Source organism: Panthera tigris, chromosome A2 (assembly GCF_018350195.1).
Source record: "Panthera tigris isolate Pti1 chromosome A2, P.tigris_Pti1_mat1.1, whole genome shotgun sequence".
Classification (NCBI taxonomy): Eukaryota; Metazoa; Chordata; class Mammalia; order Carnivora; family Felidae; genus Panthera; species Panthera tigris.
This window is the reverse complement of record NC_056661.1, coordinates 51521281-51540855: the sequence shown is the minus strand read 5'-3', so window position 1 is coordinate 51540855 and position 19575 is coordinate 51521281. Positions and strand designations below refer to the sequence as shown.

The 19575-nt window shown below is 51.8% G+C and overlaps 1 protein-coding gene across 3 annotated transcripts in view; it reads left to right on the top strand.

Moving 5' to 3' along the window:
* Nucleotides 1–19575, top strand: part of ATP2B2 (ATPase plasma membrane Ca2+ transporting 2) — a 116696-nt gene that overhangs the window by 55600 nt on the left and 41521 nt on the right. The window contains exons 5-10 of one of the 3 annotated variants that reach the window (XM_042979510.1): nucleotides 3743–3868; nucleotides 5566–5598; nucleotides 6733–6792; nucleotides 11960–12001; nucleotides 12849–13007; nucleotides 16012–16226. In XM_042979510.1, the coding sequence (XP_042835444.1) occupies nucleotides 3743–3868; nucleotides 5566–5598; nucleotides 6733–6792; nucleotides 11960–12001; nucleotides 12849–13007; nucleotides 16012–16226 (635 nt within the window). The remainder of the gene's footprint in view (nucleotides 1–3742; nucleotides 3869–5565; nucleotides 5599–6732; nucleotides 6793–11959; nucleotides 12002–12848; nucleotides 13008–16011; nucleotides 16227–19575) is intronic. The other 2 variants (XM_042979511.1, XM_042979512.1) reach the window with 2 other exon arrangements.

Here is a 19575-nt window from a genome sequence, read left to right as displayed (position 1 = left end):
GAGGGAGGACCAGGGCAGGGGCGGCTGATGCCCCCAGCACTCTTGGCCCATCTAATGCTGAGGCCTGGAGGCCCACCCTGAGGCTCATCTGAGGCTGAGCAGGCATGTGCTGCGCCTTCACCCCGTGTCCCCATATCCTGTGTCCTGTGTGGTGCCCCCTTGGCTTCCTCCTCCCTCCTCCCTACCTCCTGAGGCACAGCTACCAGCTCCCTACTGTGATGGGAGTGATTAGATTAAAAGGTGATTTGGGGTCTGATTATCTTGGGTGGAAATTGGCCCCCTATGTGTTTTTCCATCCTGCTTAGGGCTGGGGAGGTGGGGAGCGGCATCCTCATTACCAACGAGGCAGAGAAACTTCCTCAGAATACATTTGAGACCAGGGTGTGAGGGCCTGGCTTCCTGGGGTGGGCACTGGTAGGTGACAGAGAGGATAGGCTCAAGAGAGAGGGGAGAGTTCAAATCCCAGCTCTGCCCCCACCAGCCAGTGACTCTAGGCAAGCCACTTCTCCCTTAGCCTCAGTTTCCTCCTCTGTAAACTGAGGGCGGGTGTGAACTCTAATGAGATAATGGTGTGTGAAAGGTTTGACTCGATGCCCGGCCCACGGTAGGTGTCCTACAGAGGTCAGCACTGGCCACTGCCCCTGCCATCTGTGCTCTGAATCAGTGCACTGTACTCCTCACCTTGAAGAATCTGGTGACCCCACCCCCCACATGACCTCTCCAGGCCCCAGGCTCCTCATCTGTCTAATATTGCTGCTGTCAAACTGTCCCCCACCCACCCCACACAAGCTGAGCCAGTACGCAAGAAATCTTGTCAGCAAGTTACTGTAATTACCAGGGTCCTGTCAGTGGGCCCTGGTGTTCCCAGTTAGTGCCTCTTGGGCAAGTAGATGGGCTCCAGAGTCGGCCTGGGCTGCTTGGCCTCTAGTCAGTGTCTGAGCTCATCCTGTGGTCCCCACTGTGCCCTGCCCAGAGATGAAAGAGTGTTGTCCTTCTGCCCTTAGAATGAACAAGGAGCCAGCTGACCATGTGGGTTCTGCTACACCTCACCAGGCGGCATGCCCCTTCTGGGAGCCTTCATGCCTTGGTTCACCCATGCACGGTCAGACAGACTGACCTTTACCCACCATGAAGAAACTCACTGGAGAGTGTCCATCTGTCTGCCTGTAAAGCACTTTGAGATCATGAGATCTTAGAGGGCCAGAGGCTAGAACACACATATACACACATGCGCACACATACGCCTATATACACATGGGTGCACACACATGCACACCAGCACATGCACACACACAATCTCAGGATATCGCTTAGGTCCTAGAACAGAAAAGAAGGAGTGGGTGAAAACTTTTGAAAGGTGAAAATAGATTCCTTTCTTGAGGAAAATGTTGTAAGGTAGATGTTTCTTGAGTTTGCTGACCTAACCTTCAGGTCTAAAGCAAACCAGAAAACAGAAAGCTGCTAGAGACAAGTCACCCCGAAAACAGGGAGAAGTGGCCAGCAGTCTGGAAGAAAAAGAAGGAAAAAGTCTAAAATGCAGAACTGAGTTCAAGAAGCAATTCATCAGGGCCTTTTAGCATCTGGGTCGGTGTCTGTGGCCATTGGGCTCAGCCCCTGTCTGGTTCTTACTGTGCGGCCTGTGGATGGCCTGAAATGCTCCAGCCAGGCTGGGACGCTCACCTCTCTGTCGGAGAAGGAAATACATGCTGCATTGAAGAGAGCTTTCTACCCTGGGTAGTAAGGATTTATATTCAAAAAAAATACAGGTGCCCAAAAGTCCAAACTTCACTTACCTAGGTTCTTTACTAAATAGAGGGACCACTGGCAGGACGGAAGGTGCCTCCTCATGTGTTCCTTGGAGCCTTCTGCATGTGACCCCACACAGGCCATGCAGGTTAACTCTTTCTGTGAGTGACCTGTCTGTCTGTGAAAGCTCCTGGGACACAGTGATGTGTCCCCAGCACCAGCCTGAGGATAGAGGGCTGGCTTCACTGTATCTCCTCTGTCAGAACCAGGCTGCCGTAGTGGCCATCCCCTCCCCAGGCTGGGTCCCAGCTGCCCTCCCTGGACTCCCCTTGTTTCCCCAGTGAGGTCACAGCCAGCTTCAGTGGGTTTGTTTGGTTTTTTTCCCCCAATTTTTCTATCATGGCAAAATACACATGACATGAAATTTACCATTTTAACCCCTCTCAAGTATACAGGTCAGTGGCATTACATCCATTCACACTGTTGTGCACCCATTACCACCATCCATCTCCAGACCTCTTCATATTGCAAAACTGAACCTCTAGAGCCATTGAATGGGAACACCGCCCCCACCATAAGTTCCCCACTCTAGCCCCTGGCAACCACAATTCCACTGTCTCTGTCTCTGTGAATTTGAGTGCTCTATGGAGCTGCTGTACTGGAATCCACCATAGACGTCCTTCTGTGACTGGTGTATTTCACTGAGCATAATGTCCTCAAGGCTCATGCCTGTATCAGAATTTCCTTCCCTTTTAAGGCCAAATAATACTCCATTGTATGTATATAGCACACTTTTCAGCAGATTTACCTTTGCATTTAATCCTCACTCTGGTACAGAGTCCCCCGAATGAACCCTGGACAGGCTGCCCTCTGATCCTGCACGGTGGAGGGGCCTGTGCAAAGCGCAGCTGACACAGAAACCCCAAAGATGAATAAAAGTGGAGCCACTCTGACCAGAGGCCTCCCTCACCCCCCACAGCCAGCCCTCCTGCCCCTCAAAAGAATTCCAGGGCCCTTTAAACCAGTTTGAGGGGCACCTGGGTGGCTCAGTCAGTTAAGTGTCTGACTCTTGATTTCGGCTCAAGTCAGGATCTCACGGTTCGTGAAATCAAGCCCTGCACGGAGCCTTTTGGGGACGCTCTCTCTTCCTCTCTCTCTCTGCCCCCCCCCTCAAAAATCAACAAAGAAACTTTAAAAAAAAATTTAAAGTACAGTTTGGAAATCTTAAAATTCTACAAAAGGGGTTCTTAACCTTTCTTTCACCGAGGAGCCTGGGGATGTCTGGTGTCCTCAGAGATGCCACCCCTAGTCGGAATAAAGCTTTAAAATGCATAAAATAAAATACATTGGATCACAAAGGAAGCCAATGATATTGAAATAATTAAAATAATAAAAAATGTGTGTGATAGAGTAACGTATGTGCTTCTTTGTCAGCACACTAATGACAAGATCCAGCGGTCAGTCTGATAGCTGCCTTACTTGTAAAATCAGGATGAGCATGAATGACTGCAACAGCTATAAAGTCGCATGACAAAGAACCTGTCATATTTGTAATACATGTAACGGCGTCGCGGGCGACTAACACTCCTGGGGTCGGTAGCCTATGTCATGGTGAAAATGCTAACTTTCAGTTAGACAGTTGTGAACACCAAGATGTCATTGTCTTCTCATGCAAGTTCACAGAGCCCTGAGTTCTTTCCCAGATCTTTGGGAGGGAGTGGACCCCATTTTAAGCCGTCCTGTCTAGTCCTGTCTAGGACAGAGTGGGGAGGTGGCTCTCTAAGAGAAGGTAGTAGGTGGTAGACGTAGCAGGGTTTGAGTCCCAGGCCCGTGACAGCTCTGTCCCAAGGGCATAGTTTGAACCCTAATCATGGGCGGCACCCCAGGACCTTGGCAGACAGAGCCAGGAGCTTTCTGGGACCCAGTTCCTTCCACTCCTCTGGGGAGGGGGCTTGGGCCCATGCAACGGTAACTTGGCTTTCGTCCCCCTCCCCAGGGACCCACGTGATGGAGGGCTCTGGACGGATGGTAGTGACCGCAGTGGGTGTGAATTCTCAGACTGGCATCATCTTTACCCTGCTGGGGGCTGGCGGTGAGGAGGAAGAGAAGAAAGACAAGAAAGGTAAGCGCAACCCCCTCACAGACCAGGAGAGGAGCTCTTCAGGTCACTTTTTTTTTTTTTTTTTTTTTTTTTTTTGTCGTTTATTCATTCACTCAACAAAATAGTTATTGAGTGACTTTTATGTCCATGCCCTGTGCCAACAGCTGTCTCCTGCATCCTTGAGGCCCTGCTTGGGCCAGGAGGGTTCTGTCTGTTCCATCTCCAGGGTCTTGTCCCAGTCTCTGTCTGTCTGGTCATGTCATGGAGTACCCTCCCGTCAGGCCAGGCCCAGGGCACTGAACACTTTGTTGAGTCTCCAGCCTTGAGCGTGACCTGGTCCCATCATCAGCCCTGATACGGAGTCGAAAGCCCCACCTGCACTCACTCCTGCCATTAGTCTCAACTCCACAGAGCAGGGCTGCAAACCCACCCAGCACTGACTCAGCCCAGATGTGGGCAGAAGAGATTCTGGGGAATGTGGCCAAACTCATGGTTTCCTCCCCTATCCCCCCAGAGCTGGCACCTTGCCTGGGTTCTAGCTCCTCTGCCACTTTGGAAACAAGATTCCTACTCCCTGGGCTCCCCCTCGGTGCAGCGAGCCAGTAGCCTGGCTACAAGTGCCTCTCAGAGCAGAGGGAGGGATGCACGGAAGACCCTAGAAGCCCAGGCCCAAATCCAAAGGCCCAGGCCTCTGGCCCTTGCACAGCCAGCTCCTTACCCAACACCTAAAGTCAGTCTCAGGAACAGACCCCTCTCACATCTTCAGTCTTTTGTCCTATCTCCTTCCCCAAGCTCCAGAGGAGGGTCCACAACACCCACACCCTCTGGGGTCCAGGGGAAGAAGATAAGAATGCTCTCCTTGAGTTTTAGGGACAGGCCTGCTACCTCCAGCTCTCCATGGCCGACCAGGCCCAGAGCCTGGGTCACAACCAAAGGTTGCTTGTTCCTAAGGGTAATACCTTATATTTTCTAGAAGGGTCTCCCTAAGATTATGGCAGCCCCAGCAACATGAATAGTGGAGCTAAGCTGTGATCTGAGAAATCCAGAGGTGGGAGAGAACCTGTCTCAGGAGACAGCTGAGGTTGAAGCTGAGGACACAGTCCTTGTCAAGAGCCCCAGAGGGTGTCAGGACAGTGTTCTCACAGTGACGTAGAAGCTGTGGCCAGCTCTGGCCCCAGGGTGCAGACGGTGGGGCAGATATGGGCAGTGGGCAGGGTATGGCAGGATGACACAGGCTTTGCCCCTTTTCTTGGCCTCCCTGGGTCCTGGGTGAGGGGCAGAAGCACCCAGAAGCTCCCACAGGCCAGACCAGTGTTCTCAAAGATTTCAGTAGGAAGATGGGCCTCTCCCGCCCGGAAGCACAGGTCAGAGCCCTTTACTGAACACACACCTATGGCCCAGTGAGATGGGGGTGTCAGTGTAGAAGGAAGAAGTGGGGTGTGGGAGGACAGGGCAGAGGAATATACAGGGCAGCCCCACCTCTCAAGCCCCTGTGAGCAGCACGGCCAGGGCTGGGCCCCCTCTGCATTCCCATTTCATCACCTCCACCAGGGTCATTGCTTAGAGCCTGCCAACCCCGGGCCCCCATTTCAGGATGAGCACAGGCATGCAGCCGGGTGTGTGTGTGGGTGCGTGTGGGTGTGTGTGTGCGCGCGTGCGCACAGATGAGGCTGGATGTGCTTCTCCTTCATTAACGTGTCTCAAAAATCATCACACAGGTGTGAAGAAGGGGGATGGCCTTCAGCTACCAGGTACAGTAAGACACCCCTCAGGGTAGATGGGGCTTTTAGAAATAGCAGCAGCCTTCGAGCACTGAGCCCTGGCCCCAAGCCACCAGCACACAGCTGGAGGAGGCTCCCTGACCCACCAGACCCTCCACTGTGCCCCCACGCGATGCCAGCCCCACGGCAGGAACCGGCGCCTCACTCTGCCCGTTTGCCCTTCCGGACCCTCACCCCGCCAGCCCATGCACATGGCGCCACCACAGGGCCTGCAGCCCCACACACTGGCATGTAGTGCCCCGCTCACCACCCTGTGACCCCACAGCCCTGCTCTCCTGTGCACACCCCCCAGAGCCTGTCCCAGCTCCCCTCACCACTCAGCATGTGCCCCCCGCCCACTAGTGTCACTTCCCTCTCCTGCCCACTCAACCCATTTCCCCACGCCTAGAAAGAACAACCAGAATGGATTTGAGCATCTCATGTCATTTGTAATTTCTAAACTAAGGGAAACTTGCTAGTACTTTCTCTGTCTCAGGCACAACGTGTGACATGCTTGGTATCACCTATTAAATGATGGGGCATCTCGTAGGGGGGTAACCAAGGCGATCTTTTGAGTGCTGGTTAGGAAGGAGGAGGTGGCCGCAGGCAGTGGCCTGAGTCAAGGGCTTGAATCCTGAGTCACCACCACAGCTGTTCCATGTTCCACTGGGACGCAGTGATGGCAGTCATAGCAGATACCCAATCAGAATGCCCACACTGCACCCATTACTGAAGGTTTGGAAATGACTCCTGGCCATGGGTCCCTCTGGCCCTGACGGGCAGCCAGATGCCCTCTCATAGAAGCTCCTGTGACGGGGACTTGCCCGATTGGCATGGCCAAGGGGTGCATCCTACCCAACCACATTGATCATCTGCCATGTTTTATTTCAAAGACCCTCCATGTCTGACTTTTTTACCCTGATTTTTACGGCATCTCTATGGGAACATTTCACCCCCGCCCCCAAATTTGAGTTTCTTGATTTCCAACGGAGAATTTTTTTTTTAAAGAATATAGTCATGTTACCTCCCGCAAGTTGGTTCATGTCTTTATTGTTGTTGCTGTTCTGCATTGTTGCTTTTCTCCATTGTGACACACTGCATTTTCCATCCCTCCCACCCCCACAGCGGCCGATGGTGCAGCAGGCTCAAATGCTGTAGATAGTGCAAATACCAGCCTAGTCAATGGTACGTCTTCGATGGCGAGCGCTCGGTCTCGGTTGGATGGGCGTCTCTCTCCCCCACCCCCAACTCTGGGCTTGCCTCTCCCTGTTCTGGACCGCACAGATCTTGGATGTGCATGGGCAGCTCTGGGACAATCGTCCTCTCACGTGGGGCAGGCGCTTAAGAGAGAAGCCACCACCGGGGAATCCACTCCGCACCCACTTGCGGCTGCCAAAATGGCACTGGCTCCTGGTGGGCCCTCAACCCCCAGTGGAGCCCAGAAGAGGGACATAACGTTGGCTTCAGATTTGACTCCCAAGAAGCAGCATCCCACCCGGCGTGGCCCTCTCCTAAGTACATTCCTGGCCCCAGCTTGGGGAAGAAGGCCTGGGGTCAGGACCTGGGCTGAAGCTGGCATCTGGGTCCCTAGTGAAGTCTCCAGTCCTTGGCTCGAAAATTCCCTCGAGGCAGGGGGGACCCAGGCCGGGGTTCAGCCCCTTGGCCCCACCCCATAGCATGGCTGAGCCACAGATAAACATTTCTTCCTCTTCTCTTTCACGGAGTGAACGGGCAGGGGGCTCGCTTGGGCTCGGGCCTGGTTCTGTCCCTCGGACGTGGACTGGTGTTTCCTGCTGTTGCCTGTGCTGGAGCATTTGTCCTGAGTCTCTGCATTCTTATGGGCCCCTCGGGGGTGAGGGGTGGTGGAGGGGGGCTGCCACTATACATGGGGTCTGCATTTTAACCTCGTTACCCACAGGCATGAAGGAATTGTATTCACTGGCCTCCAAGCCTTTAGAGGGTTTCTTATTTCTATACCCTCCCATCTTCAGAGTGAAGAGGCTTCCGTTTGCTCAGAAAGCTCCCCTGTCCCCAAATTAGGTAGCATGATAGTCACCCAGACTAAGAGCTGTAGGGCTTGATCATAAAACTGTTGCCCGAGAGAATCGAAGGGAAAGGAAAAGTCTTACAGCATCACTGTGTACGAGGCACTGGGCTGTGGGTTTCTCATTCATTATATCATTTACTCCTCACCACTCCTGGACGACATGGAGACCCTATCCTACCTCATACTCCCATCCCCTGCCACAGACCTCTGGCTGAGCCACCTGCATTCAAAATGACCAATGATGGAAGCACCTAGTGGATGTCAGGGGCCAAGCAAGACACTTCGGCGAGCCGCGCCTTGCCAAGAAGGGCTAATTCGGGTGTAGGTCTATTTCAAGCATAGGAGGAGAAAGGAGAACAGCTTGGGGTGTGGGAGGTGTCATGCGTCATGGAGGAGTGGCGAGGGGTGACAGGGAGAACCGATATAGGCAAACCCGGGGGGGGGGGGGCGGTGGGGAGAAGGAAACGGGAGGTGGTATTCTGCTTCCCCCAGAGCAGTGAGCCTCCTGGGCTCGTTGAACATATAGACTACATCCAGGCTGGTCGGTCCCAAAAAAAGGCAGCTTCACTTCCAAACTGTAGCAGAAACTCGCAAGTATCCTGAGGAAAATTACAGGAAAGATGGAGAACTTGACCACCCACTGTAAACCAGGCACTTTGCAAACATTTCATGCTCGTGGCCTCATTTGGTCCTCATGATAACCCTATGATACAGAGTTTATTGTCCCCACTTTAAAGATGGGGAGACTGAGGCTCAGGGAGATCAAGACACTAGCCCAAGGTCACAGAACTAGAGAGCGGCAGGGCTGGCATTTGAACCCAGGCCTGCAGGCTCTAAAGTGTGTGCTCCTCTTCCTAATCCAGGATTTCCTGAAGGAGTATGTCTTATAAACTTCATAGGGATAGTTATCGGTCCTATCTCCAAAAAAAGGATCCTGTGGTCAAAGATGGTTAAGAACCGTGGGACAGAATTGGTCTCTTCCTCACTGCAGGACTTCTCAGAACCTTGAATAGGCTGGCATATAGTGGAAAGTTAGCCATGGAGGGCTTCCCGGGCTGATTTGGCTGCAGGACTTTTCCTGGCTGAATCTTATGAGATTGGTGTGGCTCCATAATATACTTTGGGAAATAGTACTCTACACCGTTGCTACTCAAAATGTGGTCAGAGGACCTGAAGCCTGGACATCTCCTAGGAGCCTATTAGAAATGCAGAATCTCAGGCCCCACCCCAGACCCACTGAATGAGAATCTGCATTCTAATAAGCTCTCCAGGCTCTAGGCCAGTGTGCATTAAAGGTTGAGAAGCACTAGGCTGAGCCTTGGTCAATGAGAGAATTAACCGTTCCTTTCCCTCCCTCCTCTGAGCCAAGTCAGGATGATTTGGACATGGAAAACACACCCAGCTGGCAGTAATCCCCCTGACTCCACCCCCCCATCCCCCTCCCAACTGAAAGTGGGTGTATTCCATTAATCTTGGAGGCATTACGCTTGTTATTGTTATTTTATTATTTCTTTTACATTTATTAATATATCACTATTTAATACATCACTTATAATCATAATTAGTAAATAATCACTCTGGACCCCAGACATTTACAGGACACTTTGTGGTGCTTTTCATGAGTGTCATCTTGGTTCAAATGGTCACATTTCACAGAGGAAGAAACGGAGGCACAGGCGAGAGGGGACATCCCCCAGTTCACCTAGTTAGTGGTCAGTCTCCCCAAAGCTTGTTTATCAGGCCGTCTTCCCGTGAGCCCTCCACACATGTGTTTTTCACACCCATGTCCCTGGCAATGCATGAAGAGAACAGACCTAGTTGTCAAAGCTGCATCTGGCATCTGATGCAGAAAGGCCTCCAAGTCTCCACCCCAGGTCCCCATCCCAGCTCCTCTGAAACACAGCCCACCCTCCAGGTTGTGTGTGGAGCCAGACCTAGCTGCCCCACCATAGTTCCCGGGATAGTCAAGCACCAGTTTGGCTGAGGAGAAGCAAGTCCCTTGCTTCTGAGAAACCAGGCCATCTGCACCAAAGCACCCCCAGAACACCTCTCCCTTCCTCGAACATATGCATTGGTGATTATTTTTCTAGCCACGTGATCACTATGGAAATAAAAGAGGAAATTGCTAGCTTGGTTAATGGGCACACACATGGGCTGTTGCATCTGATAATATGCAATGCAAATAAAGGCCCCTTTGTGTCTTCTAAAATCAAGTATCAAAGAGGAGTCCTCCAGTGCCCTTTAGCCCAGTTAGTAAAATTATTTTTGAAAATAAAAATAATTGTTGTAGTTCATTCCTGTTTGCTCTAAAAAGGCTTTTCCTGTTTTGTTTTTAATCCAGCAAAAAGAGCTTTATAATTGAGCGACAGGGCCCTTCTCTTTCAACCCCAGGGTGGGTCACTGACCCTTTGCTGTGTGAGGCAGTGGGAACAGCCCTGCATTTCCCTTGCAGAGATAGCAGGGGGCTGGGATCCAGGAAAGCCACTTCTCCCCTCGGAGTCACTTACAACATGGTATGGTGATGCTGATGACAGTTTTATGGAACCAATAAGACAGCGTTATGATCAGGATGTTCCAGAAATGAGGGCTACCTCTGAACCTCCTTTGGCCTCAGTCTCCTCATCTGTAAAATGAGACTGATGAGAATCCTTCCTATCCCACCTGCAGGGCATTGGGAAGATTGACAGGAGATGACACTCGCAAAACTCAAAGTGCTAAATGGGCAAGTGGTTATTACTAAGGCAACCATCAGGTGCTCTGGGAGCTGAATGTTGCATCCCATTTTACAGAGGTGGAAGCTGAGACTGGGAGAGGTAAAGCTGCACAGCTAATTGGTGTCAAAACAGGGGCTTCGGGAGCCCCATCCCACCAAGGCCGCCTTGATGCCCCTCCTCTGGGCTCAGAGGGGCTGAGGGATTGCTGCTTTCTCCGAAATTGGAGGTGGAAACATAGACGCACTTTGGGGCCAGCTCTCCGTTTACCCCCTGGGACCCGGGCAGGCCATCTGCCTCTCTGAGCCTCAGTTTCTCATCCGTAAATGGGTGCACTACAGGAGTGCCCTTGTAGGGATGTGGTGAGGATTATATGAAATCACGGGGGTTATAGATGCGCCTGGCACATGGTGGGTTCTCACAGAACGTGAGCTGTGAGAATCACCTTTGCAGCAAATGGCCAAGGGTGTCTGACCTACTGAGACTCCTCCTGAGGTGGCAAGGCGCATGGACAGAGCTCTGAGTGAGCTCAGTGGACAAGCCCAGGGGACAGGAGGAAACCCCTTTTCCTCAGTGCCAGCAGTGAGGGCAGGTATCTCAGCTGCCAACTAGTGACCACCAGTACCTGCCATGCTGCAAACCCAGCCCCCAAGCCTCTGGCTAAGACTGGGGAGGGGGCCTCCCAGGCAGCCCCGATTAGGTGATGAGCAGCCCCAGATTCGGCCCTTTCCCCAGCCCTGGCACGCAGGGCCGGGGCAGGGGTGCACCCCAGGGAACCCACCAGCCCAACTTCCCTGTCTACTGGGGCCCAAGCTGGTCAACTGCAGAATAAAGAGCACACACCTAAGTGGAGGGGAGGGGCCAGCAGTGTCCCCTTGAGAGACAGGGCACTCCCACTGGGCCCCCTGGATTCACTCAGGGCACCTCAGAGCCCACCACTGGGGAGCCCTTGCCCAGCCTTTGCATGCATTACCCTCAATAGGGCTGGGCAGGGGTTTGTCCATGCTGTGCCTTCACACTCCTCCAGGTGGAAAAAGGAGAAAGTAGAACTTTACGTACATCCCTCCTGAAGCCAGAAAGTAAGGAGCACATTGACCAAACTCCTCCCTTTTCTAGAATCTCTCTCGTCTCTCTCTCTCTCTCTCTCTCGCTCTCTCGCTCTCTCTCTCGCTCTTGCTCTCTCGCTCTCTCTCCCTGTCTCTCTCTCATTTCCTTTGCCTCCTCTCAGTTCACAAAAGGCACCAGCCAAATTAATCACTGGGGACCTGAGAACCCCTCTGATTCCTGCCAGCCTACTGTGGTCCCTTTTACCCTCAAAGGCTGTCATTTAATCTGTAAGATGCTCAGGGCCGAAATAATTCCCACCGAAGCTCTCTCTCCAAGCCCCTGAGAATCAAGACAGACCCTGCAGTCAATGTGGTGGCCAGGTTTGCTCTTGTCTCGGGGCGTCCCCAGCATCCCTATATGGAGGGACGGAGTCGGCTCGGCGCTTCCTCCTTCTATGACATGAATGTCCGTGGCCCTGTTGCGTCTTCGTGATGATCAACGTGTGTTGTCTGTTCTCTGTTGTCTGTTAAAATTCTTTGTCGTGTAGGTAAAATGCAGGATGGCAATGTGGACGCCAGCCAGAGCAAAGGTAACCCTTTTGTATTAACCGGCTTCTGTGGTCCCCGCAGCCCCTCCCCACCGGCTCTGAGAGCCAAGCCAGATGCAGACATGTCCGCACCTACAGGTGCCTGACGTCTTTGGGGGGCATAGCTGTGATTCATGTATTTCCAGGCCAAATGGAGACGTCACCGGTGAGGACAGGGGACACCTGTGAGCCAGCTCTTCCCCAGCCTGTGAGCTATGCTGCCCATTTAGCTGAAGACTTGTAGCTGGTTCTTTGAGATCCTTAGGGGCTAAGGGATAGGTCCCCAGGCCCACCAGTCAGTCCACCACTGAAGGAGGAGGAGGCTCGTCACCCACGGACAGGGACACTCTCTTTTATCTTTTACGCCCCCTATGTCCCTTCTGTCTGGTGACTATTTAATATCCCAGCAACATATTCAAGAAACAACCGGGGAAGTCCAAGCCTACCTGCCTTGTCTGAATGTGGGGAAAGGTGAGGGGCCATTTGGGAAGGGTCTGTGGGCTTATTCAGGCCCAGAGGGGACCCCAGCCTCCTCCTGCTGGGAATCCAAGGTGGAACTGTGTCACTCCCTGGTTGCACTTGGATTCCAGCTCCAAGGCAACCACTGGCCCTGGGACCAGAGTCTCCACCTGGAAGAGGCAGACGCCACATCGCAGGGTTTCTGTGCCAGCCACACAGGGGTCCAGGCAGCGGAGTGCATGAATGCCTCACCACACTCCCCTGGGCAGGCAGGGTGGGTGCCAATATCCCCACCCAGCAGGCTGACCTCGGTGCGTGCATGTCTGTGTGTGTGTGTGCGTGTGTGTGCGTGTGTGTGCGTGTGTATGCGTGCGTGCTCTGCCCCCTGCAGCCAAACAGCAGGACGGGGCAGCCGCCATGGAGATGCAGCCCCTCAAGAGTGCCGAGGGCGGCGATGCCGACGACAAAAAAAAGGCCAACATGCACAAGAAGGAGAAGTCTGTGCTGCAGGGAAAGCTCACAAAGCTGGCTGTGCAGATAGGCAAGGCAGGTAAGTGTGCAGCCACAGTGGATGGGGCAAGGGGGAACGTGGGGTGCACAGTGGGACCCAAAGCTGGCTCTCAAGTACTTCATCTGCAAAGTGGCGGCTTGCATGAGATGGCCCTGAGACCCACCCTTTTCTACCACAGCAACCAGCCCGAGTCCTGAGACGATAGACGCTCAAGTAATAGGTTGGAGTACGGGAGGGCAGGGATGGATTAGGGCTCTATATTAGCCACCCCGGCTGCAGGGCAGAGGAAAGATAGTAGAGGTTGAGGGCAGTGACAGGAGCCCAGGGAGAAGCCTCTTGTCTGAGCCTCAGTGCAAGCTCAGCTTCCCAACTGAGCTGGTGGCTCCAGGTGACGGCTGGTGGTGGCCCCTCTGGCCCGGGAAGCTGAACCCAGCTGTAAGGCGTGCCCCGCCCGGCTGACACGGCCCGGGCCTCTCCGCCCGCATGAGGACACAGCAAACGCCAAGGCCTCCCCACCTGGCTGTCTCTTGGCTCTAATTATAGGCACCACGGCGTGGAGAAGGGGGGCAAATTACAGGCTTGACTGTCTATATTTAAATTCGGGCCTGGTGATAGCTCCCGGCTGCTGGGAGCTTGGCTTCCCGCCCCTGCGACTGTCAGATGGGGGTAGAGCCGGCCCTGAAGTTCCACAGCTGGAGGTGGGGGCGGGCGAGCGATGGGCCTAGGGATTTCCTCCATTCTCGGCCTGGAGAAGACTCCACAAAAACAGGCAGCAGCCCTGGGGGGCAGGGAACAGAGAGATGAGGAGAAGGAGGAGGAGGAGGATAACCCCATGGCCTTCAGAGCCCTTGCTCATCTCCCTCCTTCTCCTCAGCCTTGCCGAGAATGCAGTTCAGAGTCTAGGTTCACACCCCACCTCTCCTTCTCTCTTGGGCTGAATTCCCTGAAGCACAGCCTGACATGGCTAGGAGCAGGATTTTTAGGGGTGAGGGTGTGCTCAGGTGAAACCTCTAAAGGGTAAGAGACTTGACAGGGCCAGGGGGAAAGCCAGATACTTTCTGGAGAAATCCCAGTCTCTACCTACCTCTGCAGGGTCTGTCCCAAGTCATGCCAAGGGGACTGGGCTGTTGGACCCCCACCTCAGCCATTGGATATTGGCCATCACATTGGGGTGGGGTGCCCTCCCGGGCACTTCCTGACAAAGAGACGGTGATCACCGAAACGCGAGCTTCCTCTGGCAGCGGCCGCAGGTGTGCACAGCCTCAGGGGCACCTGCCTGGCACCAACAGCAGGTGGAGGCCGCACACACCCAAGTGGCAAGGGGATCCCAGGGGATCCGGGCAGGTAGGCACCTGCCTCTACTAATTCTGCAGCGCTTCTCTGGCCTGTGGCCTTGAACAAGTCACTTCCCCTCACTGAGCCACAGTCTCCTCATCCAAAAAAGGGCCCCCTGCTCTTTCCTCTGTCTGGAACACTCTTCCTGCAGGTCACACCATCTGCCTGATCCTTCTCATCATTCCCCATCTTCTCAAGTATCACCTCCTCCAGGAAGTCTTCCCTGGACGCCGTCGCTAAAGTAGTCACTCCCATGCCAGCCCATGTTTTGTTTTTAAGCTTTATTGAGACACAACATACATACAAAAAATTGCTCACAGGGGCGCCTGGTGGCTTAGTCGGTTGAGTGTCTGACTTCGGCTCAGGTCATGATCTCGCAGTCTGTGAGTTCAAGCCCCACATCGGGCTCTGTGCTGACAGCTCAGAGCCTGGAGCCTGCTTCGGATTCTGTGTCTCCCTCTCTCTCTGACCCTCCCCCGCTCATGCTCTGTCTCTCTCTCTCTCTGTCAAAAATAAATAAAACATTAAAAAAAATTTTTTTTTAAATTGCTCACATTTAATGTACATCTTGATGAGTTTGGACACACGCATACACCCGTGATGCCATCCCCACAAACAAGGTACGAAGCCTATCCACCACCTCCTCCTAAACGTCCTTGTGTTCTTTCATGAGTTTTCCTGTTTTCTGTTCTGGGGGTAAGAACACTTAACAGGAGACCCATCCTCTTGCCCAATTTTGAAGTGCACAATACTGTACTGGTAACCGTAGGCACTGTAGCGTAAAGCAGAGCTCTAGAACTTATATATGTTGCATAACTGAAACTCTGTACCCACTGAAAAACAACACTCCCCTTCTGCCCTCCCCACAGCCCCTGGCAATCACCCTTCTACTCTCTGCTTCCATCAGTTTGACTATTTATTTTCCTCATGTAAGTCCTTCTGTGTCTGCCTTCTCTCGTTCAGCGTGATGTCCGCTAGGTCCATCCATGTTGTCGCAAATGGCAAGGTTCCCTTCTTTTTTAAGGCTGAGTCACATACCGTTGTGTGTGTGCCCCACGTTTTCTTTATCCACTTGTCTGTCGATGGACATTTGGGTCGTTTTCTCATTTTCTGCCCATGTCACTTTCCGTCTTGTCATCCTGAAGTTTTTCGTCACAGCATTATCCCTATCTGAATTATCTTGTTCATGAGCTTGTTTCCGGTCTGCCTCCCCCTCTGGAGTCTCGGCTCCCCAAGGGCAGGGACTCTGTCCTCTCTATTGCTGTGTCCCTGGTTCCTGAAGTAGGAACTACTAGGTGTCTGGGTGAATGAGTAAATACATGGTACCAACTGCACATCATTATTGTGTGAGAGTACTATGCAGGCAGTTCTAACTTACTCACATGGTCTCTCGGCACACATTTCTTGAGCCCCTGCAAGGTGTCGGACAGGTACCGTGCTACGCACTTTACGCGCACTAATCATATTTGATACTTATAAAACATGAGATAAACGTGCATCCCCATTGCACAGAGGAGGAGACTGAGGCTCTGTGAGGATCAAGAACTTGCCTTAGGCCACAAAGTGAGTAAGTGGCAGAGCTGAGGTGTGAGCTAGGGTCTGCCTGGCCCCAGAGCCCTTCTGGCCAAGGGTTTGGTCTACATCTCACTTCCCAGGCCCACACCCCCAGGAAAGCCCCTGAACAGGTCTTCCCCTACCCGTGTTACAGGACTGGTGATGTCGGCCATCACAGTGATCATCCTGGTGCTCTACTTCACCGTGGACACCTTCGTGGTCAACAAGAAGCCGTGGTTACCTGAGTGCACGCCCGTCTACGTGCAGTACTTTGTCAAGTTCTTCATCATTGGTGTGACGGTGCTGGTGGTGGCCGTGCCCGAGGGGCTCCCTCTGGCCGTCACCATCTCACTGGCCTACTCTGTGAAGGTGAGAAGGAGGGGACCAGATGGATGCAGTTGGCTGCCCCCCCCACCAGGGGCTCTGTGGGGGTGGCCCGTGGGGCAAGTGCTGGGGCTGAGAGAAGCGCTGAGAAGGAGGGAGGGGGCATGCTGGAAGGTGGGAGAGAACACGGATGCAGGAACCCAAAGCTTGCACACCCTCAGGGAGGCCCAGGGCCTGTGGCCACAACCAGAGGGCCACACCCTGGCTGCAGGGACAGCCGTCATTCACCCCAGCCAAGTGTCGCCTTGCAGAGAAGCCCCTTTGTTGCCAAATCTTCACAATTTTCCAGAGAAGCCAGAAACATGGACTTAATATGAACTCTCTTGGTTTTTAAACGTTGACAATCAACTCAACTTAACAAAAAAAACAAAAAAGCACAAAGAGCAGACGTCACCGTGTAGGCTCAAACCCATCCCCAAACCACCAAATGTAAGTAGAAGTCTGTAGTACTTCTATGACTAATCTCAGAGGGTACTCCCTAACTTTGGGAAGAGATAAACCTAAAACCAAAAGATATCTGATGTAAGGAAGCCCCCTCCTCTCAAGGGACGGGCAGAAAATGGAAGAGGGTTTAAAAGCAGTTTAATGAGGGTGCCTATGTGGCTCAGTTAGGTGAGCATCTGACTCTTCATTTTGGCTCAGATCATGATCTCACAGTTTGTGGACATCGAGCCATGCATCAGGCTCTGCACTGATAGTGTGGAGCCTGCTTGGGATTCCCTCTCTCTCTCTCTCTCTCTCTCTCTCTCTCTGCCCCTCCCCTGCTTGCTCCCACTTTCACATGTGGGCATAACAAACTTTAAAAAAAAAAAAAAAGTTTAATGAAGAGGGGTAGGCCCAAGAAGGCTGACTATGAAAACTTGCGTCTTGGGGGGTGTTCCTAGTGCCCCCCAGATGGCAGAGACCCCCGCCCCCTGCTTCCAGGCAATGACCATCCACAGAGCCTGAACACTGAGCTGAGCATCTCCACGGGCACTTTGAGCCTGGTTCACATGGCGGGCTCATTCTCTTCCCTTGGCCCTATGGTTTTCCCACCTTGCGCTCCTGGTTCCCAGGGCCCGGATGCCAGGACATCCCCGTGAGGACAGAGGCCAGGGCGTGTTTATAAACAAGGCATTCTCTCCGAGACGTTGGCAGAGCTGGTGGAGGGCACAGCGAGCGTCAGTTTCCAAGTTGGAATTTGGACCGGGCTCACCGATGTAATTTCATACAGAAAAGAGATCTCCAGGCAGGTGCCAGAAAGTGGCAGCTCTGTGTAAAGGATACGGCCCTTATCGTCTCCTTGTTTTAGGGTTCTTGAAGAAACTCCATCCCACAAACCAAAGCCCAAACAGGTCACAACACGATGCTGCTTGGGGACCTGGGGCCCAGAGATGGAGACTCCCACACACACAGCCATGAGTTGGGACCCCCATGGCCACCCAGCTGAGCTCAGGGTGTCTTTGAAAGTCACACAGGGTTAGTTTGGGGGGATTATGTACTGACATCTTTAGACCTCTGCACCATCTACAGTTTGTATCTGTGGCACCTGGTGCCTTCAGCTGTCTTAGGTCACTTGATAGACTTAGTACAGCACCCCAACCAGTCCCTTGATAAACTTGATACAGTCACTTGATAAACTTAGTACAGCACCCCAACCCAGGAGAGGCAAACTGTCCCCTCTCTGAGCCTGGCATACCCCCCTGGGAGCCGCCATCAAAACACTAGAGATGACACTTAGATCAGCGCTGGCCAATAGAGATATAATATGAGCCACGTGTGTGATTTTAAATTTCCTTGTAGTCACGTTAAAAAGAAAAAGTAAAACGAAACAAGTGACATTAATTTTAATAATATAATTTACTTTACCTAACATGTCCAAATTATTATCAATCCCACGTGTAATATAAAAATCACTAGTCACATATTTTACATTTCTTTTTTCATGATAAGTCTTCAAAATCCAACATGTGTTTTACACGTACCACATGTTTCACGTCAGACCAGCCACATTTCTAGTGCTCAGTAGCCACCTATGTATTCTGAAGCCCAACAGACGAACCTTCTTCCGAGAGTGCAGGTGGTCAGAGGCCTGATGGAATGATCCAGGCTGTGAGGTTCAACAGAGCTGGGTTCCTGTCCCAACTTTAACCCTCACATTAGGTGTGTGATCCTGGTCAAATCACTCAGCCGTGACTTTTTTCAGTTGCCGAAATGGTTGACAACAATCCTTGTAGTAAAGTCAGACCAGAAAGTGAGGAGGAACTTTGCAGACTGTAAGTCTGTAAGTTGATCATCCATTAAATGTACATTAAGTGTGTTATAAGAGAAAATGGCAATAGCACAGATCTCTAACCGATACCCATTTTGCAGTGACGTGAACTAGTGTTAAAATTATTCTCCTGGCGCTTCTTTTTACCCTTCTTACAAAGAGCTATAATGGGCAAGAAGAAAGGAAATCAGATTCCTAGGAACAGGCTGGAACTGTGCCTGATTCCGCCTCTAGCAACTTTTCATGTCCCTCCTTGGCAGATAGGGTCCCTGTGTCGGGAGGGCCTGCACTGAGTGGCAGTTCCTGGAGAGTGACTTTATTTGCATGACTTGCTTGAGAACCTGAAAGAAGCTATAGGAGTGGAGCTGGAAAGACAGAGAGGAAGACGAATACAAGAAAATTAATAATAATACACATGGTAGGATTTCATTTTTGCTATAAATTTGAAAAGAAAAGATGTTGATACATAAACTGTGTCAGTTCTGGGTGATGGCATTATGGCTGGTTTTTCTTTTCCATATATCTATGTTGAAAAGAAATTTGTGATTTTTATTATACAAGTTATAATCTGTATTGAATGCAGAAAATAGAATCTATAGAATTTTTTTTAGAATCTATAGATTTTTGGGGTGGCTCAGTCGGTTAAGTGTCTTACTTCGGCTCAGGTCATGATCTCACGGTTCGTGGGTTCGAGCTCTGCGTCGGGCTCTGTGCTGATGGCTGGGAGCCTGGAGCCTGCTTAGGATTCTGTGTCTCCCTCTGTCACTGCCCCTCCCCTGCTCTTGCTCTGTCTCTCTGTCTCTCTCTCTCAAAAATGAATAAACATTAAAAAAAATTTTTTTAAAGAAGAATCTATAGATTTTTAAAAGAAGGCAATAAAAATCTCCTATAATTCTACCACCCAGAAATAATGACATTAATATTTTGATATTTTTCCAGATATTGTTCTATGTCTATAAACACACATATCTATCCTAAATTTATTTATTTTTGGTGGAACCAAATGAAAACCAGGTGCCAGCAAAAGATGGTACATTTGAAAAAAAAAACCCATAACCAGATAAGGAATGGTTCTTTCTGTCA